General features: G+C 44.9%; 1 protein-coding gene across 2 annotated transcripts; it reads left to right on the top strand.

The window, feature by feature from the left end:
• Positions 1-891: 891 nt before the first annotated feature.
• Positions 892-23,689, top strand: HIF1AN (hypoxia inducible factor 1 subunit alpha inhibitor). Of its 2 annotated transcripts, none has more exons than XM_063133208.1 (8): positions 892-1,136; positions 5,584-5,834; positions 11,231-11,379; positions 12,393-12,538; positions 16,907-17,007; positions 18,365-18,428; positions 20,298-20,408; positions 21,557-23,689. In XM_063133208.1, exons 1-8 carry the CDS (start codon positions 924-926, stop codon positions 21,599-21,601), a joined length of 1,080 nt encoding a protein of 359 aa, XP_062989278.1. In that variant the 5' UTR covers positions 892-923; the 3' UTR covers positions 21,602-23,689. The 2 variants fall into 2 exon arrangements, with proteins under 2 accessions (XP_062989278.1, XP_062989277.1); XM_063133207.1 differs by having other exon boundaries at positions 895-1,136; positions 16,907-17,013.
• Positions 23,690-25,121: the final 1,432 nt, after the last annotated feature.

Genomic DNA, 25,121 nt, shown 5'->3' on the forward strand with positions numbered 1-25,121 from the left:
CATGAGTGCTGTACTGCGCCGGGTGCCCCTCTTAGCTTGGCGCTTTAGGCGGCCACCTGAGTGGCCTCTATGGTAGCACCGGCCCTGGGTGTCCCTGTCTGCCTGCCTCGTGAATGGCTCACCTGCACTGCGCTGAAGTCTTGGGCGGGGGGGGGGGGGGTTAGTGGCGAAGAGCTGGCAGGCCGAAAGGCCCGCAAGCCACGCAGAACCCGGGCACTGCGGAGGCATCCCCACGTGCACAGCAGTGCGGGCAAAGGCACACGTGAGCAGCACGGGCTTGTTCATGTGGCAGAGCTGGGGCCGCAATGGTTGGGGACGTCGGCGGTGTTCCGGAGCCCGAGGAAAGGCCTGTGAGGGCGCCGGGGCACATTCAGGAGCTGCTCAAAGTGGGCGGGTCAGGGCGACGCTGTTTCTGCGACGCCCTACGCTCCTGGGGCTGATCTACACCAAGTATAAAAGATATACTACTTTTAAAATGGTATGAACACGGTATATGTAATGTGTCCTGGGTCTGAACAGTTGTCATAACCCTTATAAACCGTTATAAGCAGTAGTGTAGATCCTGTAAGGGATCTTATAAGGGTTATGACAACTGTTTATAAGGTTTATAAGGATTATGACAACTGTTCAGACCCAGTACACATTACATATACTGTTTTAAAAGTGTTATATCCCGCTTGGTGTAGAATAGATCCTGCCCTGGTGACTCCGCTTTCCAAGGCACAGCCTCCAGGGGGCGCCATCGCCGCCGCCCGGACCAAAAGCCGCTCTAGCTGCCCCGGTTGCTGCTCTTCTTCCTTCGACGACAACAACAAGCGCCGCCTTTTCTGGGGAGGAAGTTCCTGGCCCGTAGTTTCCGGTTGCGGGAGGCGGCGGCGGCGGTGGCGCGTCCAGGCCCGGGCTCCGCAACAGCTCCGGCAGCGATGTCGGAAGCTTCCACGTCCTGCACCGGAGCGGGCGGCTCCGGCTCCGCCCCTCTGTCTCCACGGGCCCCGGGGGGTGAGGAGGAGGAGGAGGAGGAGGAGGGCGGTCGCCGATGGAGCGGAGCCCAGTTCCGGCGCTATAGCTTCGAGACACGGCCCATCCCCAGGCTCCGCCACGGAGACCCGCGCGCCGAGGAGCTCATCGAGAACGAGGTGACGGGCGGAGCCTGATCTCTCTCCCCGGGTACAGCGTAGGGGATCCGGGCGGCGGCCTCGACCCGACCTTCGCCCCCCGCCGTGACGAGCAGGGTCACCAGATCCTCTGACTGACCAGGCCTAGAGACCCGGGAGGCAAATCTGTGGGGTTAAGGGGTGGACACGGGTGGGGGCAGGGGGCGGGATGTGGGGCGGGGAGAGAGAGAGGTTTTTGTGTTTGTTTTCTGCGAGGTCGGGAGGGAGGGAGGCTCGTTTTTTGCCAAGAGGTCAGCACGGAATAACGGGCCCAACTTAAAGGAAGCCAGATTCCGGCTGGACATCATGAAAAACTACCTGACTGTTAGAGCACTACGACAATGGAACCAGTTCCCTAGGGAGGTTGTGGGCTCTCCCACACTTGAGGCCTCCAAGAGGCAGCTGGACAAGCATCTGTCAGGGATGCTTTAGGGTGGATTCCTGCATTGAGCAAGGATGGCCTTGTAGGTCCCTTCCAACTCTGCTGTTCTATGATTCTATGAAAAGGCGAGCCTGCTTGCCTCCTCTCTCTCTCTCACACACACACACCCCCCCCATACTAGTAATGTGTGAGATGGAGCGGCTGAAAGTCATGAAAGAGACCTTATTAATTTATTTACTTTATTTATTTAAAGCATTTTTATAGCGCTGCCTCACCATTTCTGGCATCGAGGCACTTTACAATAACATATAAGACAATTCCATTAAAAACCACACCCTCAAACCATTAAAAGACCTTGCCTTGTCCCTAGGAGACTATTTCTACTCAGCATAAAGGTGCTTAGCTAGTTGCTATTTACAAGCCTACATGCAGGTTCTGAACGTTGTTCCTAGTCAAAGGTTACCCAAAAACTGCTGGCTTCAGAGATCTCCTGGCCAGGTGTTCAAAAATGCAAGTGGATGGGGTGGGAGAGAGAGAGAAAAAAAATTACTGATTTTAATCTTGAAGCCTGCACAGCCAGAGTCTTAAAACAGAACGTGACAAGAGGATGCAGACATTCAGATTAGGCTTTACCGGGTGCTGCGATGATTTCAGGTCGGACATGGGGCTGTCATTAGGACTGTTGGGATGGAGAACACACACACACACACAGTGCTTGATCCCTCACCTTTGAAAATATAAAATGCGACTGTTACTTGGAAATGTCTCCATCCTTAGGTGAAATACAAAGGTTGTTTGGAAGGTAGAAAACAGTAACAAACTAGACAGTTCTTATTTAAACAAAGCTAGAGATGATTTTAGGTGCTGCATGAGGTTTAAAAAATCAATACAAACCAAATTGGGTAGCTTTACCTAGTAGTTGGAGGGGATGAATGCTCAGAGAATAAAGTACCACCTTCAGGGGCTATAAAATCCTGTAGTTCAGCACCTGGAGGGCACTACTTTGGGGAGGGGAAGACGGTTAAAAGGCTGGGCTGTCTATTCATCACAGTATCATTGCAGGAAGGGAGGTAGGAGCAGGCAAGAAGACCAGGTGGTGGGCACCATCTTTCCTCAAATAAGTATGTGTAAGTCTGATGTATTCTCATTGTGAATGCCTTTCCTGCTTTTATTGCCCAGTTCCTTTTCAAGTAATTCCAAGTTCTTTACCTTATTGTGGAAAAATGATGAATTTAGAGACAAATCTGTGTTGTTCTGTTCTAATCTCTGAATATCCTTGCTGTAGAATTGGGGATTCTACAGCAAAAAATGTATATTTATTTGTTACATTTCTATGCTGCCCAATAGCCAAAGCTCTCCAGATGGTTCACAACAATTGAAATCACAAAATGCAGCACACAATATAAACTTTAAAAGTTTGAAACTGTAGCATAAAAGTAAAACCAGAATAAAACCTAGCAGCTATGCAGAGTTTTAAAATGCAATAACAGATTTAAAACAACTGAACTAAGAAACTGAAATGCCTGGGGAAATAAAAAAGGTCTTCACCAGGCACTGGAAAGAGCACAGTTTAAGTGCCATGCAGGCCTCTCTGGGAAGCTCATTCCATTACTGGGCTGTTACAACAGAAAAGGTTGTCACCCCTCTCACTTCCTTTGGCAGAGGCTCGCAGAAAAGGACTGCTGAAGATGATCTTAGGGTCTGCGAAGGTAAACCTCCCAGAGAGCTTCGGCTATTGGGCAGAATAAAAATGTAATAAATAAATATATGGAAAGGTACAATCCTTCAGATAACTTAGATCCAAGCTATTTATGCTTTGGCCGTAGCTAGACCTAAGGTTTATCCCAGGATCATCCAGGGTTCGTCCCTGCCTGAGTGCTGGATGCCCTGTGTGGCACTTAGATGAACAGGTTTGACCCCAGGACAATCCTGGGATAAACCTTAGGTCTAGCTACGGCCTTTGAATGTTAATACAAGCACTTTGAATCGGGCCTCGGCATGGACTGGCAGCCAGCGCAGATGGAAAAGTACTGCCATAATATGATAATGTTGGCCAGTCTTTTAACAGTCTCGTTGCGCTATTATGAACCAGCGGAAGTTTCCGGAACGTTTTCAAAAGCAGCCCCACATATCCATTGCAGTAATCTCCTCCAGAACAGGTTGAACATCACCTAACTGGACAGATCACCCATTAGCAGCACCTCCACCTTCTCTGGATTGAATTACAATATCTTGGCCCTCACCCTGTCTATTACTGTGCTCAGGTGCTGATTCAGCCACTGTCTCACCTGGATTTGATGAAAAGGAGAGAGAGAGCTGGGTACCATCTGCATATTGATGACACCTCTGGGTAAACTCCCCTAGCTGTTCCATGTAGATATTGAACAGCATGGGAGGTAAAATAGAGCTCTGTGGAACCCCATAGCATGGCTACAAGGGCACAGAGCAGTAGGCCCCCAGCACCACTTTCTGGAATCGACCGTCCAAAGAGGATCGGAACCACTGCAGTGCAGTGCCTCCAAATCCCAGCCCAGATAACCAAAAGCTGGTTATCCCTCTGCTGGCAAAGGTCATCCCACAGGGTGACCAAGGCAGTTTCCATTCCAAAACCAGGCCTGAAGCCTGATTGAAATGGTTTTGGATAATCCATTTCATTCAAGAGTGCCTGGAGTTGTCTGACAAATACCTGCAAAAACACTTTGCCCAGGAAGGGAATTTTGGCTACCAGTGAATAGTAGTTAGAATCATATGTGTCCAAATTGGGCTGCTTCAAAAGTGGCCTAATTACCACTGCTTTTAAAGAGGCCAGCGTCACTCCATCTCGAGGAATTTACAAGGTGGATATCCCCTCTTTATTAGATGTAATAAGCCCTGAAGGGAAAGGGGCAAGCAGACTGGTGATTGACTGGACTTGGCTAAGCACCTTGTCCTCATCCTTGGGCCTCAATATCTGAAATTCATGGGAAAAAACTGGGCCAGGCAGTGTTCTGGGCATTTCTACTAATGGAATGGCATTAATTGTGATGTTCAGTTCATTATGAATTTAAGTGACTTTATTTTCAAAGTACAATGCAAACACATCACAGCATGCTACTGATAGTTGCAGCATTTTATTCCCTCCCTCATGAACCACTTCGAAAAGCTGTGCTGGATGACAGTGGCAAGATGCAGTGGTGGTGGAAAAGAATACCGTCTTTGCCACCCTCACTGCCACAGAGTAGGCTCGATCGTGAGCTCTAAACTGTGTTTGGTTGGACTTGGCATGTCTTTTCCTCCACCTGCATTCTAGCTGTCTTTCCTTTTACTTCATTGCCCTCAGCTGAGGTGTATACCGAGGAGCTGGCCAGGCTCTGCTAAGAGTGAGATGGCACTTGGGTGCGATCATGTCAACTGCCTGAGTCATCTCTGCATTCCACAGAGAAGGACAAAGTGATTTAAGCAGTATGTCACTTCCATTGTTATGCTTTTTGTTTTGGCCTTCTAATGTTCTGCAGATTTCTACTGCCTTGTAGAGTGAATTCACTGAATAGTCGTGGCTACTTCTTTGGAGAAGCCTGTTTAGGTCTTTCTACCTGATCATCTTCCTGATCTCTTTCCATTACAAGTTTTAACTTCTAAAATAAATCTACATATTTGTTGTGTCTCAAGAATGTAAGAAGACCATGCTGGATCTACCATAGGTCCATTTAGTCCAGCACTCTGTTCACATGGTGGCCAACCAGCTGTTGACCAGGAATCCGCAAGCAGGACATGGGTGCAACAGCACCCTCTTGCCAATGTTCCACACCAATTTACTGCCTCTGATACTGGAGGTAGCACATAGCCATCAGAACCAGAAGCCATTGATAGCCTTCTACAGGAATGTATCCAACCCCCTTTTAAAGCCATCCAAATTGGTTGCCATCACTATATCTTGGGGCAGCTAATTTCATAGTTTAACTATGTACTGTGTGAAGAAGTACTTCCTTTTATCTGTACTGAATCTGTCTTATCCATCTCCTTCCTATTTCTCAGGAGCTTGCATTGATATTTGTATTTTCTTTCCAGGAACCAGTGGTGCTGACAGATACGAACTTGGTATATCCTGCCCTAAAATGGGACCTGGACTATCTCCAAGAGAACATTGGGAGTGGGGACTTTTCGGTATACAGAGCCAGGACCCACAAGTTTTTGTATTATGATGAGAAAAAAATGACAAATGTTAAGAACTTCAAACCCAAATCAAGCAGGGAAGAGATGAAATTCAGTGACTTTGTTGAGCAGCTCCAGGAAATCCAGCAGCAGGACAACGGAGAAAGGTAATAGCTGAGGATTGGCCCTACTCCTTCGTCCTGTTGTGTGCAATAGACTTGATGATGGAGAGCAAACAGGCTTGTGTTGAAACTTTGCTTTAGTTTTCTTCCGGTTCAGTGTTGCCTTTAACAGTCTGTTGTAGTCTTTCCTTTCCTTGGTTGCTTTGAAAGGGCACAATCTTATATCCAGAAAGACCCTTGCATTTTAGTTTTGATACTCGGTTCATTTTTAGCAAAACATACAAAAAGCTTAAAGCTCCATCTGCTTTAAATTGTGTGTAGTTACTTATTCACTATAATAACTGAAGTATTTTATATTTATCCTTTTGTGAGCTTACTCTTACTACTGGGGCTGTTGCCTTGAAGAGAGTTTTCCCTTTTACTATGCACAAGCTTCTTTCTGAAGCAGCAGAATTAGATGTATTAGTATTGTTGTGGTAGATTCAGGGTCGAAGGGGAAGATTAAAGGTTTTTTTTAATCTCCCTAGAGCTCAGAATGCACTTAAGTCTAAGCTATAACTATTTTTATCTATTTAGAAGTGTACAAAAATGATAAAATCAATTTTAAAAACCATCAGCCTTAAAATGGTAAAATAAAAATAATAAAAAGTGGTAAAAAGCAATAAAATAATTCCATTTTAGCACATCCTAAGAGGTTCTCTCATCAGACATCCTTAGGTGTTTTCCCTTGAGCAGCACTCAGAATGATTGGGAAAAGGAGTATTATTCTGGTCTGTACTGGATTGTTTTGGAAAGAATTCAATTAAAATCTAAGGAGAAAGGTCTGGACAGAGTGGGGGAAGGTAGAGGAGTCTCTGTGCTTCCCATTTTTTCTTGATGGGGGGAATCAGAAAGTCTCTCAAGCATCACTTGACTGCTGCCTTACATAAGGATAGAAAAGAAAATGGTCTGGATACAGAATGGGATCTGTCCTGTTAAATCCATTGAGTAACTTATCCCATTGGTTTCAATTTGATGAAATATGACTAACCTAGTCTAAATCTGAATACTGTTTAAAACATTTGGCTCCTTCCAATCCAGGTCTCAAAGCAGTTTTCACCCTCCCCCTTAAAAACAATATAGTACAGTTTAAAGTAACAGTATCATGGAATATTAGAATTGGAAGGGGCCTATAGAATCATAGAATCATAGAATAGCAGAGTTGGAAGGGGCCTACAAGGCCATCGAGTCCAACCCCCTGCTCAATGCAGGAATCCAACCTAAAGCATCCCTGACAGATGGTTGTCCAGCTGCCTCTTGAATGCCTCTAGTGTGGGAGAGCCCACAACCTCCCTAGGTAACTGATTCCACCGTCGCACTGCTCTAACAGTCAGGAAGTTTTTCCTGATATCCAGCCGGAATCTGGCTTCCTTTAACTTGAGCCCGTTATTCCGTGTCCTGCACTCTGGGAGGATCGAGAAGAGATCCTGGCCCTCCTCTGTGTGACAACCTTTTAAGTATTTGAAGTGTGCTATCATGTCTCCCCTCAACCTTCTCTTCTTCAGGCTAAACATGCCCAGTTCTTTCAGTCTCTCGTCATAGGGCTTTGTTTCTAGACCTCTGATCATCCTGGTTGCCCTCTTCTGAACACGCTCCAGCTTGTCTGCATCCTTCTTGAATTGTGGAGCCCAGAACTGGACACAATACTTTAGATGAGGCCTAACCAGGGCCAAATAGAGAGGAACCAGTACCTGACGTGATTTGGAAGCTATACTTCTATTAATGCAGCCCAAAATAGCATTTGCCTTTCTTGCAGCCATATCACACTGTTGGCTCATATTCAGCTTGTGATCTACAACAATTCCAAAATCTTTCTCGTTTGTAGTATTGCTGAGCCAAGTGTCCCCCATCTTGTAACTGTGCATTTGGTTTCTATTCCCTAAATGTAGAACTTGGCTTTTATCCCTGTTAAATTTCATTCTGTTGTTTTCAGCCCAGCACTCCAGCCTATCAAGATCACTTTGAAATTTGTTTCTGTCTTCCAGGGTATTAGCTATCCCACCCAATTTTGTGTCATCTGCAAATTTGATCAGCGTTCCCTGCACCTCCTCGTCCAAATCATTAATAAAAATGTTGAAGAGCACTGGGCCCAGGACTGAGCCCTGCGGTACCCCACTCGTTGCCTCTCCCCAGTTTGAGAAGGTTCCATTGATAAGTACTCTTTGAGTCCGATTCTGTAGCCAACTGTGGATCGACCTAATAGTTGTTCCATCTAGCCCACTTTTAGCTAGTTTGTTAATCAGAATGTCATGTGGTACTTTGTCAAAAGCTCTGCTGAAGTCAAGATATATGACGTCCACAGCATTCCCACAGTCCACAAGGGAGGTTATCTTATCAAAAAATGAGATCAAATTAGTCTGACAGGATTTGTTCCTGACAAATCCATGTTGGCTTCTAGTAATCACTGCATTGATTTCAAGGTGTTTACAGATTGACTTCTTTATAATCTGCTCCAGAATTTTCCCAGGGATGGATGTCAGACTGACTGGTCTGTAGTTCCCAGGTTCCTCCTTTTTGCCCTTTTTGAAGATAGGGACAACGTTAGCCCTTCTCCAGTCGTCCGGCACCTCACCCGTCTTCCATGATTTTGCAAAGATAATAGACAAAGGTTCTGAGAGTTCTTCTGCTAGCTCCTTCATTACTCTAGGATGCAGTTCATCGGGCCCTGGAGATTTAAACTCATTCAAGGAAATTAGGTGTTCTTTGACCATTTGTTTATCAATCTCAAATTGCAATCCTGCCCCCTCAACTTCTGCTTCACTTTTTCCAGGGGGGTCATAGACCCGCTTTTGGGAGAAGACTGAGGCAAAGTAGGAATTGAGCATTTCAGCCTTTTCTTTGTCGTCTGTTATCAATTTGCCATCCTCATTAAGCAGTTGAACCACCATTTCTTTCCTCTGTCTTTTACTACTCACGTATCTGAAGAAAGCCTTTTTATTGCTTTTAGCATCCCTCGCTAATCTCAGCTCATTCACAGCTTTAACCTTCCTGACGCCATTTCGGCACTTCTGCGCCACTTGTCTGTACTCTTCTTTTGTAGCCTGGCCTTCCTTCCACTTCCTATATGTATCCCTTTTTGTTTTCAGTTCATCTCTAAACTTTTTGTGGAGCCACATTGGTTTTCTCTGTTGTCTTCTATCTTTTCTCCTTGTTGGAATTGTTTGTAACTGTGCCTTTAAAATTTCATTTTTTAAATACTCCCACCCATCCTGCACTCCTTTTCTCTTTAGGCTCCCTTGCCACGGGACCTTACTTATTATAGTTCTGAGTTTATTAAAATCAGCTTTCCTAAAATCCAGAGTACGTGTATGGCTATGCTCGACTTTTGTCTCCTTCATAATCAAGAATTCAAGTATGACGTGGTTACTTTCCCCCAGAGTTCCCGTAACTGCCACTTTATCCACTAAGTCATCCCTATTGGTCAATAACAAGTCAAGGGTTGCCGATCCTCTAGTTCCTTCCTCCACTTTCTGTAGGAGAAAGTTATCACCCATACATGTCAGGAATTTCTTGGAAGGGCCGCTTTTGGCAGTAATGGTCTCCCAACAGATATCAGGGTAATTGAAGTCCCCCATCACTACTACATCACACTTCCTTGAAACACTGGCAATTTGTTTCTCAAAAGTTTCGTCCTCGTCTTCTCCTTGATTGGGTGGTCGGTAGTAGACTCCGATTATCATATTCTTTTTATTCCTAGCCCCATTTATTTTAATCCAGATGCTCTCGACGTCTGGATTAAATATACAGCCACCGAGTCCCAACTCCCTGCTCATAATCATAAATGTAATAAATAAAATAAACAGCCCAGAGTAGTATATTCTACTGTAGCATTAACACATGACCATATTGCTAGTCAACAGCTGTAGGCCTTTTGGAGGAAGTAATTTTGCATTGTGTTTGAAAAGCTGCAAGAACAGAACAGCTTCAAAACTCATTGGAAGTCATCCTGTTGTCATAGAGATGCTGCTGAACCCCAAATCGTTGGTGTGCTCATTTGTCATATTCATGTAGATGTTAAAACCTCAGTCCCAGGAGCCAAATTCAGCCCTTCCGGGGTCTCTAGATAGCAATGCCCCCTTTCCCTGGCTCCAGCCCTATCCCCCAAACACAGGTTGTTTGGTGGTCTGCTGACCTTGGTGCATTTCCCCCCTATTCTAAAGTGTTGAAATGCCTCCCCTAAGGCTTACTTACTGGTAGTAAGAGCTTTAAGCTACAATATCCTGGTATTTAGTGTATTTCTGGCTTACCACTTTTGCCTTTGGCTCTGCTCCTTTGCCCCTACTCGCCACTAGAATGTGGCCTCCAAGAGCTTCTCTGAAATTGAATACAGCATCGGGCTGAAGCAGCTTCCCCTCCCCTGTGTTAAAAGGATGGGGGATGAAATAGAGCCCTGCAGCACACCATAGCATAATTGCCCTGGGGACAATGCAATAGCCCCCCCCCCCCATGGACCACCTTCTGGAACCAATCATCCATGTCAGAATGGAACCTACCTGGATGCAAAGCCCACACCTCAACTTCATATAGCTGTTCCAGAAGATTACCACAGTCTATTAAAAGCCAGTGAGATGTCCAGGAGAATTGGCACTCCCCTGTCCTTTTCTGGCATGGCGTGATCAAGCTGGTTCAGTACCAAAATGAGACCAGAAACTAGATTAAAATCAATCCAGGTAACTTATGTTATCTCAGAATGACTGGTTTGAACAGTCACCCAGTAATGTAATGTGAGGTTTTCCTCCCCCTTATTTCCAAAGGCCGCTGGCTAGTTCATTCTGACAGTCTTTAAGGGAACAATCCTATGCTCCCCCAGACAGCATCTGGTGGGGGCATAGGACAGTGCGGTTTCCTGGCTTAGACCTCGGAGTCAGGAAACCCTGCTGCCCTCCCCTTCGTAGCTGGCACAGAGAGAACCGCGCCAGCTACCTCTCTGCATTTATCAAATGGAGCATGGAGATGGGGAAAATGGGACATTCCTGGGGAGAGGAGGCTGTGCCATCACCTAGGCTAGGGCTACCCCAGCCTCCTTCCCTCCCCCTCTGAGGTGCTGGTCAAGACAGGCAAAATCCCCTGTCCAGCAGAAATGCCGGGTGGCTGGAGCGCAGAGGCGAAGATGGCCTCCACTGCTCTCCCGCCCTGCATTGGATCATCTGCAGCCTCCAGGTTTGGAAGTTGCTGGGTATCCACAGAGGATTATGCCCTCAGACAGCCTTTTCCTCTGCTGTGTAAAATGGAGCTGGGCTCTATTTTTGAAAGATTTTACTCATGCAAATTAGTCTCTATTTATCAGGCAACTTTAAGAGTTGATGCAGAGTTTGAAGGGCAATAAAAGAGATGACAAATGAGATCTTCCTTTCCGTTCACATACACTTAAATTTCTCTCCCTTGTTTTCTGGGGTATACAGGTTGTATCTGCAGCAGACCTTGAATGACACAGTTGGGAAGAAAATTGTAGTGGATTTCCTGGGCTTTAATTGGAATTGGATTAACAGGCAGCAGGCAAAACGAGGCTGGGGTCAGCTGACATCCAACTTGCTATTGATTGGCATGGAAGGTAACAACCCTACCCTTGGCCTAAATGTGGATGAAGGCCTTTGGCCAATTTATAGTTGCTTGTTTTGATACCCGTTTAGAGCTAGTGCTATAGGGGGCATCTAGAGTGTATCTTTTGAGCACAATTTTTACAAGGGACACTGAATCCTTGATGTAACTGCATTTACTGTCGAGGTTTCCTCTAACTGACCTTGATTTGCTCTAGCATTGCCGATGAAGTGTGCACTTTTTGTAAAGTGGAAATAATAATACTCACCTCTCACAATAATGTTAAAAACACTCTCCCATGGTTGATTGAGCTCTCTGAATGACTTATCACAGGTATGGGGTGAGCGAAATAGAGCCCATAAGGTTCTCCACCCAGCCCAGCATATGCTTCCGCAGCTCTGCCCCATTCCTAGCAAGAAAAGTTCTCATTTGCAGCTTGTTGGAGAAGGGAGCTTTGTCTGCTGGGGAGAAGGGGCAGAGTCTGGGGAGGAAGCAGCGGAGTGATTCAGTCCTGCTTACTTCTGAACAGGCTGAAAATGGGTAAGAGCAACATTTTGGCCCTGTCCATTTTCCCTTTTGCCAAGCCTTTAGAAGGAATCTGGCCTCCAAGACCTTTCCTGGTTTGGAGTTTTGCCCTTGGACCAAAAAGGGTTCTCCAGTCCTGGATTGTAATTAATCAGGGCACATCTCCACTGCAGCCTTCAAGCTGTCTTTGTATTTGTTTAATGGCAATGGCTCCCCTTAAGGAATGGAACTGCTTTGTAAATCTGCTTTGTGCGGATGCTGAGAATTTGGTTCGTTTCCTGACATACTCTCAGAACTTTCGGTTCCTTGTTGTTTGCTTATGGTATAGGCAGGCCCTCAATATTAATGTTTTGGTGAGAATCATTAATATTGATTCTATATCAATAGAATCAATGGGGATTCTATTGGGGAATCCAATAGAATCTTTGGGGGAGAATCTTTTCAAAAGTCAGGGCAAAGATGTTTGTTTTACAGTGACTGTTTCAGCCTTTTCTTATGTAGGGAATGTGACTCCTGCGCATTATGATGAGCAGCAGAATTTCTTTGCTCAGATTAAGGGATACAAGCGGTGTATCCTGTTTTCCCCTGACCAGTTTGAGTGCCTCTATCCCTATCCTGTGCATCACCCGTGTGACCGGCAGAGCCAGGTGAGGTGACATCTGTGCCAAATGTCCTCCATTGCATGAGGGTGTGGAGGATAAAATCTCTGTGATGGTCAGATGGAAGATTCCCACAGGCTTTCATGATCTCTCTAACAATGACCAACTATTCGACTGAGTGAAAGTCACAAACAAAGCATGAACTGCCGTATTCTTCAAAGAATCATAGAATAGTAGAGTTGGAAGGGGCCTACAAGGCCATCGAGTCCAACCCCCTGCTCAATGCAGGAATCCACCCTAAAACATCCCTGACATATGGTTGTCCAGCTGCCTCTTGAAGGCCTCTAGTGTGGGAGAGCCCACAACCTCACCAGGCAACTGATTCCATTGTCGTACTGCTCTAACAGTCAGGAAGTTTTTCCTGATGTCCAGCTGGAATCTGGCTTCCTTTAACTTGAGCCCGTTATTCCGTGTCCTGCACTCTGGGAGGATCGAGAAGAGATCCTGGCCCTCCTCTGTGTGACAACCTTTCAAGTATTTGAAGAGTGCTGTCATATCTCCCCTCAATCTTCTCTTCTCCAGGCTAAACATGCCCAGTTCTTTCAGTCTCTCTTCATAGGGCGTTGTTTCCAGACCCCTGATCATCCTGGTTGCCCCCCTGAACACGCTCCAGCTTGACTGCGTCCTTCTTGAATTGTGGAGCCCAGAACTGGACGCAATACTCTAGATGAGGCCTAACCAGGGCCAAATAGAGAGGAACCAGTACCTCACGTGATTTGGAAGTTATACTTCTATTAATGCAGCCCAAAATAGCATTTGCCTTTCTTGCAGCCATATTGCACTGTTGTCTCATATTCAGCTTATGATCTACAACAATTCCAAGACCCTTCTCCTCTTTCCTGTTGTAATTGTCTCCTAGAAGTGTGCAGTATCAATTTTTACAAGCGTTTATAGTCTTGGCCAGGGACAGCTTATGAGTGTGATAGAATTTGCCTTCCTTACAGTACTTACCAGCATGGGTCCACAAATTACGTCCAAACTTAGTTAGCCACAAATTAATGCTGCTTAAAAATATGCAATATAAAAAGGGCCTCTGAACACATGCAGAGTTCCTTTCCTCCCACCCCCGCCCACCCGCCGAGCAAGTGGCAGCCTGACTCTCATATGATTTAAGAAGAAGGGCTAACAGCGGTGATGACATTGTTCTGCCCATAGGGCAGCGTCCAGCTGTGCCATTCTGCGAGTTTCCGAACAGTGTGCAAGAGGAGAATCCAACTAAAGTTATAGTTGTGCAAGTGTGGTTTCACAACCAGTTGTGCGTTATTCTTGTGTAAGCATAATGCACAACTGCTTGTGCAGCAGAAGGGTTTGGAAGAACTCTGCTAGTGTATTTGAACTTGTGGGATGACACCACTGGATTCTGCCCATGGGGCAGTCTGAAAAACTAAAAGTTGCCCCCCCCCACTTCCCTGGCAAGCCACAGCACAGCAAACACCTATTGTTAAAACCAGGTTTAAAAAAGCTAGGAGCTAGTCTTTCCCTCTGTTCCAATGAAATCCACTTCAGATTTTCATAGAAAATTCTTTTGAAGGCCCTCAAAATGTCAAGGCTGCTCTTGTACCAGTCTCCCTGTGGATATCATTCTGCAGTTAGGCAGAATCATAGAGTTGGAAGGGGCCTCTAAGGCCATCGAGTCCAAAGCCCTGCTCAATGCAGGAATCCACCCTAAAGCATCCCCGACAGATGGTTGTCCAGCTGCCTCTTGAAGGCCTCTAGTGTGGGAGAGTCCACAACCTCCCTAGGTAACTGATTCTATTGTCGCACTGCTCTAACAGTCAGGAGGTTTTTCCTGATGTCCAGCTGGAATCTGGCTTCCTTTAACTTGAGCCTGTTATTCTGTGTCCTGCACTCTTTCCTTCCTTCACTACCATAGGAGTTCCCCTCTGCTTTCTCCCATCCTGTCAGTCAATTTATAAAGCAAACCATCCTGCTTAAAATACCTTCCTGCAATTGGAATGAAGTGGCAGGAGCCTGTTGACTGGGAGGGAAAGGATATATGGTGAAGATGAGGGCTGGAGCTACAAAGGGTCTTTGGCAGCTGCTGAGTTCCAAGAAGGTGGTGTTTGAGGAAGGAAGCAAAGGGAGATGAGTGGGGAAAGCAGCTATACTTGCCTGGGGAGCAGGGTGCGGGTGGGGGAGGTGGCCAGAGTGGTGAAAAAAGGAATTAAAACAATACTGAGCAGCACCGGATGGAGATTGGGAATGGCATGGCCAAGGACCCACCTGCCCCGCACTGGCTGACCTGTCAGATCTGAAGTATTCCCAGAAAAAGAAGGGAAAGGCCTTCAAGAGGCAGCTGGACAACCATCTGTCAGGGATGCTTTAGGGTGGATTCCTGCATTGAGCAGGGGGTTGGACTCGATGGCCTTGTAGGCCCCTTCCAACTCTGCTATTCTATGATTCTAGGGAAGAAACCCTTGCCTGAAGCTATTTAGATGTTATTTGGGACAGAGAAGAACCTCCTCTCCCCCCAAAACCTATTGCGGGTTTCTTGGGAATCATCATTTAGCGACTGTAATGCAACCCCCCCTCCCTGAGAATTCTTGCTTACCAATATCAAATACTTTCTTACCATTGGACATTTGGGGAGTAGATCTGTTGAAGTCTGCCTACCAGATTTTTGGATTTATGAACTTTATTTATTAAAGCAGTTTCTAGCTCTTATGATTGGAACTTTGCCTGAACTCTTTTTGTTTTGCTGGTTTGTTAAAAATATTTTTATACTGCCCTTCATCTTACAATACTGGAGCAGTACACAAAACGTAGTAAAAAGTCCTAATACTTTATGCAGTAATAAAACGTCAACTGCAGCAACAAAAGGCAGGAAATAAAATACAAAGCTCAAATAAACCAATTAAGATATTAACGACTGTGATAGTTACCAAAATCACCTGGGGACAAAGAGGCTTTCTTTAGGAGTGGTAACACAGTCAACTATTTCAAGGATGCTAGTACGAACCATGCTCTCTAGTAAAATAGCATTAACTACCCACTCAATGTGTGCCAGCTAATTAATGAGATGGATAAGGATCAAGAAATGCAGGCTGTTGGCCACACCCCCGCTATGCACTTTGTGCACATTCTCAAACATCTGAAATTCACCCCGCACGAACAGACTAGGCAGTTCTCTCAGCAACTCCTTTGGAACTGCATCGATGAGAGGGTCTGGTTCAAAATAAATCTGAGCAACTTTATTCTCGAAGTGCATGGCACATTTGTCACTGCAGGCCTCTGAGGTCCCCACCAGATCACCCACCTAGGTCTGGTTTTAACTCCTTTGGGAAAACTACTGGATAGGTATTCGTGGGTAAAATGTAGGTGGAGAATTAAGACCACTTCACTGCCAGCACAGCTGGAAGTAGGCTAAATAATATGTTATTACTTGTACTCAATCATATTTGCTGCAAGATTTCTGCTATCTATGTTCTAATTATCATGTTGCCTGTTGCATAGCCCATAGTTCCCCAGTAAGCCAGGGAGGTGGTTGGGCCTGCAGCGCAGGAGGATGTGCTTGGGAGTGATTGTGTCAATAGCTCTTTCCATCTCACCATACCATAGTGAGACCATAGCCTTGATAGGAACACCAGCCATATTGACTGGAAACTCCCCAGAAGCATTCAGGAATCCCTTGTATTCCATAAGTCTCCTGGGCCGGGCCATCTTAAACAGTGCCCCCACACCCCGTGGAGGGGAATGCCACTTTCATCAGTAAGTGGTGTGACTTTAACAATAGGGTTTACTGCCTGCCTAATGGTACAGATTTATGGTGCTTTCTATTATTGTACTGATACACAATTAAGACAAACGCAACCTATTACCCACTTTTGTTGGTGTTCAAAAGAAGTGGTATCTAACAAATCAAGTATGACCTATTTGGTTTATTAGATCAGTCACTAAAGAACAAATTGTATTGTCGTTTTAGACTATAGAGAAGTGGGCAATATGTGGGCTGCCTGAATACCTTCCTCCAGCTGCAAATGCCCCCCCCCCCTGCATTTGCCACGGAAATGCAGTGGGTTTCCTTTTAAAACAAGGCGCGTGCTCCACACGCACCTAAGTTTTAAAGGGAATTCAGCGTTTTCTTTCTGCAGTGTTGCCAAATTTTGGCAGGAGATTTAGCAGTGGGGATTGGCCCCTGGGAGTTGCCCACCCCTGCTATAGAATTAGACTTTCCTAGCTTAATTTTGTGCATTATACGCAGCAAATTTTGGTCTCTGCTCCTCTGCAGCTTGTGCAGCTGTTCCATTTCCTTCAGGGAGTCTGGGGATAGGAATGAGCATACTGTGGCGAAGTCCCTACATGTCTCCTGTGACTTTGGCCTCTTCAGTGATACATTCTTCTCTTTTGTTTTGCTAGGTTGACTTCGACAATCCTGACTTTGAGAGGTTTCCCAATTTCCAGAACGTAGTTGGCTATGAGACAGTGGTGGGCCCAGGCGATGTGCTTTATATTCCCATGTACTGGTAATGAGCCATAGATAGAGAATGGGTTGGGGTGTGGGAATGGCTGGCGACGAGAGCAGAATCCAGGGCCAGATTCAGAATGAAACTTTGGGGACGCTGGGGCTTTACCTGTGCCTATTTGGCTTCAGTTAAACGGGAGCCTGATGGTATTTCCACCTTTCTGTGTATTCTGTCACCTTTAAAAAGGAAGAGAATGGTTCCCTTTTCACAGGATACGGTAGATAAATATTTTGTTACGTATATTTTATTTATTTATTTATTACATTTTTATACCGCCCAATAGCTGAAGCTCTCTGGGCGGTTCACAAAAATTTAAACCATAATCAAACAACCAACAGGTTAAAAACACAAATACAAAATACAGTATCAAAAGCACAACCAGGATAAAACCATGCAGCAAAATTGATATAAGATTAAAATACAGAGTTAGAACAGTAAAATTTAAATTTAAGTTAAAATTAAGGGTTAAAATACTGAGAGAATAAAGAGGTCTTCAGCTGGCGACGAAAAGAGTACAGTGTAGGCGCCAGGCGGATAAGGAGAGATAAAAAATATCTCTGACATTTGCTTTTAGACATGGAAATTTGAGTACAAGTTGCATAGTCTCCTACTTTGGGGTTTTGAATTCCGGGCATTTACTTTTGCACCTCATGTACACACACTAGTTGACTGGACAGTAATCTGTGGCCACCCTGGGAATATTGGCTAGTGTAAGAGAAATGAAATATTTCCAAGGTGATATTTTTGTCTGCTTGAGTAGGAACAGAGGCTAGTCCTGTGCCCCGTTGGTTCTGTTTTGCCAACAACTATAAGTTGACAGTGATCTCATGGGGAGGATTTCTCTTTAGTGTGGGTAGAATCCCATGGCATCCTTCCAGTTGGTCTCAGGATCTATTGATCTGCCCACACACCTGCTTTTATGAAATTTAAATGGGAAATGGACTGGGCAGAAGCTGAACGTAGAAGTTGAAACTGGGAAGAATGTAGCCTCCTTTCAGTTTCCTATAGCAGTTTCAACATAGAGCATAGCTGAACAGATTTTAAACAAACTGGTGCTTAGAGAGAGAAGCTTGCTTTGTATTCTCTGACAGAGAATATGCATGTAAGTGTGTGTTCACCCTTGGAGTGTGAGCCATTGGGTAACTGAAAACTGCCCCCCCCCAAAGATGTCATGGATAATCATAGTATATTTCTGAGCATGGGGCACATAGGTCTGAAGCCAGGGGAATAATAGCAGTAAGCTTAGTCTCAGCTGAGCTATATGTGTTGATACTGTTGATAATCCTGAAATTTACTGTGCAAATAAAATTGCGAATGTAAACAGTTCTGTTCTTTCTATGACTCCATCTAGGTGGCATCACATTGAGTCTTTGTTGAATGGGGGAACTACCATCACTGTGAACTTCTGGTACAAGGTAAGCATGTTTCTAGCTTATGACAGAAGAAAGCTTTGTGCATGAACTGAATGGAAGCTAAGACATGCTGCTTCAGATGTCATATATTCTGTGGGGCAATGTGCTATCTGGTGCTGCTTTATTTATTTATCTATTTTATTCCATTTACACCCTGCCTACATACAGAATATCCCAGGCTGTATACAAGGTTAAAACAATTTAAACAAGATAAAAACAGTCAATAAAATTCAATAGGTAGCATAAAATGTTTAATAATAATAATATATTTATTTATTTGTTACCCGCCTCTCCCTCTGGATCGAGGCAGGGTACAACACAATTAAAAACAACATAAAATATGTAAAACTAATTCAAACATTTAAAACCAGTGCATCATTAAAAACAGCACACCATTAAAAAAGGCATCTTAAAATTCAGTTGGGTAATTCTGCTGGAAGAGATCAGTCTTTATGGCTTTCTTAAATTCTGGAAGACTGTTAAGTTGACGAATCTCTCCCAGCAAGCCATTCCACAAACTGGGAGCGGCAGAAGAAAAGGTCCTCTGGGTAATAGTTGTCAGCCTTGTTTTTGTTGGCTGGAGTAAATTCTTCCCAGAGGACCTGAGGGTGCGGGGCGGATTGTACGGGAGAAGGCGATCCCGCAGGTAGCCTGGACCCAAATAATTAAAAAAGGTAAAGCAATCAATAAAACCGTACGGCATAAAAACAATATCTAACAATATATCACAGTCAGTAGTACGATTCTAAAAGGGAAGGTCTGCTGGAATAAGAGAGTCTTTAATGCCTGCTTAAAGACGTTCAAAGAAGTCAGCAGCCACATTTCAATGGGTTTCAATTCCACAGCTGCGGGGAGTGGGGGGAGGCAAAGGAAAAGGTCCTCTGGTGTGTGACTGCAATGTCACCTTAGGCAGTCACAGCAGGTGTTCCTGATAGCACTCTTCAAATACTTAAAAGGTTGTCACACAGAGGAGGGCCAGGATCTTTTCTCGATCCCCCCAGAGTGCAGGACATGGAATAACGGGCTCAAGTTAAAGGAAGCCAGATTCCAGCTGGACATCAGGAAAAACGTCCTGACTGTTAGAGCAGTACGACAATGGAACCAGTTACCTAGGGAGGTTGTGGGCCCTCCCACACTAGAGACCTTCAAGAGGCAGCTGGACAACCATCTGTCAGGGATGCTTTAGGGTGGATTCCTGCATTGAGCAGGGGGTTGGACTCGATGGCCTCGTAGGTCCCTTCCAACTCTGCTATTTTATGATTCTATGATAGGGGAGGAGGTGCTCCCTAAGTTAGGACCTCGAAAGTCTCTACATGCACTCACCTCTGAATGCTGTTTAAGGTACTCTAGAGCCACATTAACTCTACCAATCCTAACCTGGATTCTTAACTCAGTTTCTTAAATACGTTGTATGATCAGAGATATTACTTCAGTCTGGTGTTTAGTTCTTTAGGGTAAAATAGTGAACTATTATCCCTGGTTGCCTGAGGGTAATGGTTTCCCAGATCAGCAGTTGTGCCTTGCCAACTTGCCTAAGCAACTCTTTCTCCTACCACATGTGCTGTTTAACAGCCAATAGAATACCTGCATTTCCCATATTCCAGTCTCTGATTAGCTTTTGGTTCTAGTGATGGGGATGTGTTAGTCTTTCAAACAACATAAAGTGCTGCAAGCCTTTGTGGACCTGATTTTTGCATTTGGTCTTCCTGTTGCCCTTGGACCAGGGAACTAAGTGAACACTACCAGCTGATGTCAGTCTTTCTAGGAGCTGCTTTATTTTTCAGGTTTGGAAGCTTTCCAGTTGGAGAAACCCCTGCTTGAGATATTATCATGTATTTTTTGGAAGAATGTTAATGTGTTGTTCTTTTGCAGGGTGCCCCGACCCCCAAAAGAATTGAGTATCCACTAAAGGCTCATCAGAAAGTGGCTATAATGAGGAACATAGAGAAAATGCTGGGCGAGGCCCTTGGGAACCCACAAGAGGTACAGCACAAATCTGGAAGCTATTCCCAAGAGTTAAATGGCTGAGCTTGCACAGGAGGTCAGCCTTCAGATGGGGCCCTACGATGATCAAAACACAGAGGACCTGATTCTGAAGGTCCTTTGCAATTTGTCAGCAGTGTAGGAAGGGAGGGGGCAGGGGGAGGAGGAAAGGGACTGCAAATTATGCCGCAAAGTGCAGAATGTAGCTTTTGATATAGTATAGTATTGGGTATATCTTTGGTGATTTGCCCAAACCTGGTTTAACTTTTACGTCTAGCATTTTCTTTGTAATTTGATCTCTCAAATGTTAAGATAGAACGACAAAACATGGTGTTTACTTCAGGAGATATTTCTACATTTCAAGTTTGGATAATAGCCTGACCTACCAATTTTTTAAGGGGGTGAAATTTTTTAGAAGGTCATAGGCTTGAGGCAGGAAACCTTTTTGGGTCCAGGGGCCAGATTGCTTCACTGCTGACTGAATGGCATGAGGCCCCCCATGACATCAAGGATGGGCCCACATCCAGTGATGTCATTGGTTTCCCAGGTGAAGCTTTCTCTAGCTGGCACCTGATTGGAGACCTGGCTTCTCTTTGCCTGGACTTTCCATGGCTAAGGAAAGGGTGGACGGAACGGAGTCCTCTGAGGCTCCAGCTTTGCTCCTCCTTTACATGGGGAATGCAGGGGAGGAGCAAAGCAGATGTATTTGGCGTTGCTCCTCCATCAAAGGGAGGGACGGCAGTGGTTCTCCCGCCTCTTCTCCTTTCTGAGGGGCAGGGGCCCCCACAAGCTGGCTGGGCTGGCTGTGTGGGACAGATTTAGCCTACGGGCTGGAGGTTTCCCATCGCTGTCCCAAGTAATTCAACTGCTATGTTAGTGCTAAAAATTTTTTTAGGAACTATTATACCACTTGTATTAATATAGCAATAAGAAGTGATGGTGATCTGAAGGGTTGCTCTTCTAATTGGGGAGAGGGGGAAATTGGCAAGAATTCTGAAAGTTGTTTTCCTTTATCAAGAATCGGTGAGGTTATATATGTTTCGTTCTTTCCAGCTGAGTTTACAGTTCCGTAGCTTGGCAAAACTTCTGATTAGTCCAGTCAGCATTTCTGTAGATAACAATGGTTATGTGTTTTTTGCTCTGAACAGGTGGGTCCCTTATTGAATATGATGATTAAAGGGCGATACGAATAATCCTTGGCCAATGCAGTGATGGATGTTTGAGCTGCTTCACAGACTTCTGGAGGATACCGACCGCTAGTATGGCACGCAGCACTTAAAAGACTAAGGGGCTTCTAGCCCAACTCTGCCCTACCCTGCACCAATTTAGGGGATGACTGGCATTATCAAACCTTTCCATTCATCCCTCTTTCAACTCCAGTGAACCTTCCAGAAGAATTCAAAGGAAGATCCCATCACCAGTAACTCTTTGTTCCCTGCCTGCCAAGATGTAGAGCTTGGCACCTGGTACTTGACTTAAAGCATTACAAAGCGTGTTTGGAAGGAAGTAGAGTTTGGGATGGTCTTATCAGTCTTTTGGGTTCATTCCACAAGCTGGGTGTTTGATGTGACATGAGGGGTGGACAGGCTAAGTCCAGGTTTCGGACTGAGAGTCCCTCAAAGTGTTGGAGAGGGAGAGGTGATCCTTAGACCATGAATAACTCATCTGCTTTATTTTGTCTGGGAAGTAGAAACAAGGGCAGGATGGCATCTGTGTAGTTTTCTTGTAGGTGAGAAGAAACTAGTCATTTTGATCTTCCCTCTGCAGCTCAGCATTAGAAATCTACCTAGAAAACGTTCACCTCCAAGTCATCTCAGTTTTGCTGTTTAGTATCCATATTTTGTTAAAGGCAGCATTTTTATTGAAGGCATAACTGAATTTAAAGCACATTTATGGTTACAAATGGATGAAGGGCAGGTAGGGATGGAGATGAGTCTGCTATGTAGCATTAACATCAAAAACAATATTCGAGAGGACCTGACCTCTGATTCTGCTAGAAAAAACAGGCCAAAATTCCCTTATATTCCACTTGGAATATTGGTTCTTCGGATAACCCACAGTGAGTGTCATTTTTTCAGGAAAACTCCTTTGTGTTGTATTTTATCCTTAGCGTTGCATGGAAATGTTCATTCCATTCCATCAGCCTTCTTCACCCCATACCAAGTGATGGATGAATAGCTGGAGAAGGGAGAGCAGCAAATGTTCAGTAGCATCCCCCACCCCGCCCGGTGGCTTTTTCATCAGAGACCTTTGGGTACAATGAAATTCTGTACTCCATTCCATGCTGGTTTTCCCCAAACTGGAGGGGAATGTGAATGCCATTGGTTTTATTTCATCAAGATGAGAGTGCGGAATTTATATCCCAGATGACTAAGGAAGAGTTGCTTCCCTGACATAACATCTATTGCTTTGCCCCTTTGCCACAGGGGAGACTGAAAAAGCTTAGCTTTTCCCAGTGAGAGAGGACACGGCTAGCTTGCTGGCATTGCACTTGGGCATAGCTACTATTTCTCTGGGACAGGTCACTTTCCTACCGGTTACTGTGAATTCTGTATACAGCAGCTGAAGTAGTATTGAAGAAAACGGGCGTGTTTCAGATTGGTAAGTGTCTCCAGTGGGGCCTTGAAGAGCTGTGGAGCTGTTTCAAGCAAGGCCTATTTTTTTGATTTAGCTGTACAAGCCACAGGGAGGCAATGGAAGACCAGCGTACGTGACATCGTGTAGTATTAGATCAGGGAAGGGTGGGGGGCTTCTAAAGAGCAAGATTGGGCTTGGTGAATGGCAGTGCCAGTAAAAACATTCTGCCTTTGTCTAGAAGTAAAATCCCCACGCTTACTCAAGTGTGTCCTGGATGTGCAAAAGTATGAGCCAGAATGCTACCCAAGACCGGAGCTGTTTGTGAAATTTTGTTAATGTAGTAGAGCATGAAGAAAGAGCCAGGTGCCTCGCTGGAAGGAAGAAGACAGGACTTAATGCAACCTTCGGATCTCTCTCTCTCTCTTTTTGCCAAAGGTGTAACTTTTGAAAGTTTCTAAATAGTTGGGGTATTTTATTTTTTTTAAAAAAATGTTGCACTTGACGTGTGTGAAAGCTCAGTTTGCAATGCACTGACGGACTGATTTAGTTACTGTCTCTTTCTTTTTTTTAATCCTGTGCTTTTTGATGCCCTGCTATGGTATTGGGGGAAACTGTGTGTTCTGTGATGTGTGAGAACACGTGGGAAAGGCGTAACACCTTCTGAAGTGTAGTTCTTAAAATACAGCTATTGTTGAACGATACAAGTGTGGGCTTTTTATTTGTTCTACAAAACTTATATTCCTCCTTCTTAGAGAATTCAACCAGAAGTGGGAAAGGAAACCCCTATGGAGGTTCTGGAACAAGCTTGCTCTGCTGTGCTCAAACTCAATCCTGATATTGTTGCCAGAACCTTGTGTTTGCTTCTATCTGGATTTACACTTTTAGCCTGTACCAGTGGGAGAACATTGATCTAGATACGTCTGCCAAGGTGGCAAAGAAAACTCACTGGAAGGCTTAAAACCTATTCAGTTATGCTCCGGGAAGCCATGTGCAATGATCTTCCTCTGAAAGGATAGAGTGACCAAGATTTAAAAGAGGGCAGGGCACCTGCAGCTTTAACTGTTACGATGAAGAGGGAATTTCACCAGGTTCCCCATATATACAAACGACACCTGCTGAAATTCCCTTCTCTATGCAACTGTTAAAGATGCAGGAGCCCTGTCCTCCTTTTCATAGGGTCACCCTAGTTAATAGTGATATAATATTGAAAGGGTTTTAGTCCTAAAATACCATACTCAAGTGTTTCTAACACATGCCACTGTTTGGGGTGTTGTTGTTTTAATATAAAGGGGTCATTCTGGCCCATTCTGTTCCATTCCAGGTTTTACACCATCCGCTTTATACAGGATATTTTGGTTCACTTTAGTGTTAAGTGTGGAGAAACTTGTAGTCCCTATTGTGTAATTCATTGCCCAGTCTTGGTTGGACACCATGTGATTCATTGCCCCTGCATGACAGATGGAGGAATAAATGCTGAAGCTCTGATCTCTCCATGACAAACACTGAAACGTAAGCTCTAATTACTGCCTCACAAAGTCAAATATTTGTTGCAGGCAGAAGATTAATTGACAGGGGAGGGAGGAGCAGTAGAGACTTTCAGAGAATAACAGGAACAGATGCTGGTATGCCTTGGGGAAACTCGGCTTTCTTGCACAAAGCGGAGCTTTAAATTACGAGGCTTTTACAAATGCCAACAGTTGTGGGAAGTTGTCTGCTCTCATTTGCATAATGACTTCTGCCACTGCTGATTAGATAGAGGATGAAAGAAAAGAAAGTTGACAATTAGCAATGAATGATAATCAATCAGAAACTTGGTTAGGGGAAGGGGAAATAACATCCCACAGACAACAGGGAACCACCCCCTTTCTCCTTCTCAGCAATGGGCATCCACACTCAACCAACTACAGAAGAGGGTGCCCTAAACATTCTGTATTGTTTGTTCTCCAACTCATTCTAGTTTGACCCAGAGAATTCTTCAGGCTAAGATGATTTCAGAGAGTTACTTGCCAGCATTTGAAAACCAAAGTGAACATTGATTGAGGCTGTAATCCTAGACACACCTAGATTCAGAAGGTGCCGTGCCCACCATCTGGCCCAGCCCTCGCTGTTCAGTGCAGGAAATTGGGAGGCAGGGCA

This window comes from Elgaria multicarinata, chromosome 8 (genome assembly GCF_023053635.1).
Source record: "Elgaria multicarinata webbii isolate HBS135686 ecotype San Diego chromosome 8, rElgMul1.1.pri, whole genome shotgun sequence".
Taxonomy (NCBI): Eukaryota; Metazoa; Chordata; class Lepidosauria; order Squamata; family Anguidae; genus Elgaria; species Elgaria multicarinata.

Bases quoted from the DNA above. Each gene is read 5' to 3' on its own strand.
- HIF1AN (XM_063133207.1), top strand. From the start codon at position 924: ATGTCGGAAGCTTCCACGTCCTGCACCGGAGCGGGCGGCTCCGGCTCC. The intron at 1,137-5,583 runs GTGACGGGCGGA...TTTTCTTTCCAG, and splicing joins AGGAGCTCATCGAGAACGAG to GAACCAGTGGTGCTGACAGA. The intron at 12,539-16,906 runs GTGAGGTGACAT...TTGTTTTGCTAG, and splicing joins CGTGTGACCGGCAGAGCCAG to GTTGACTTCGACAATCCTGA.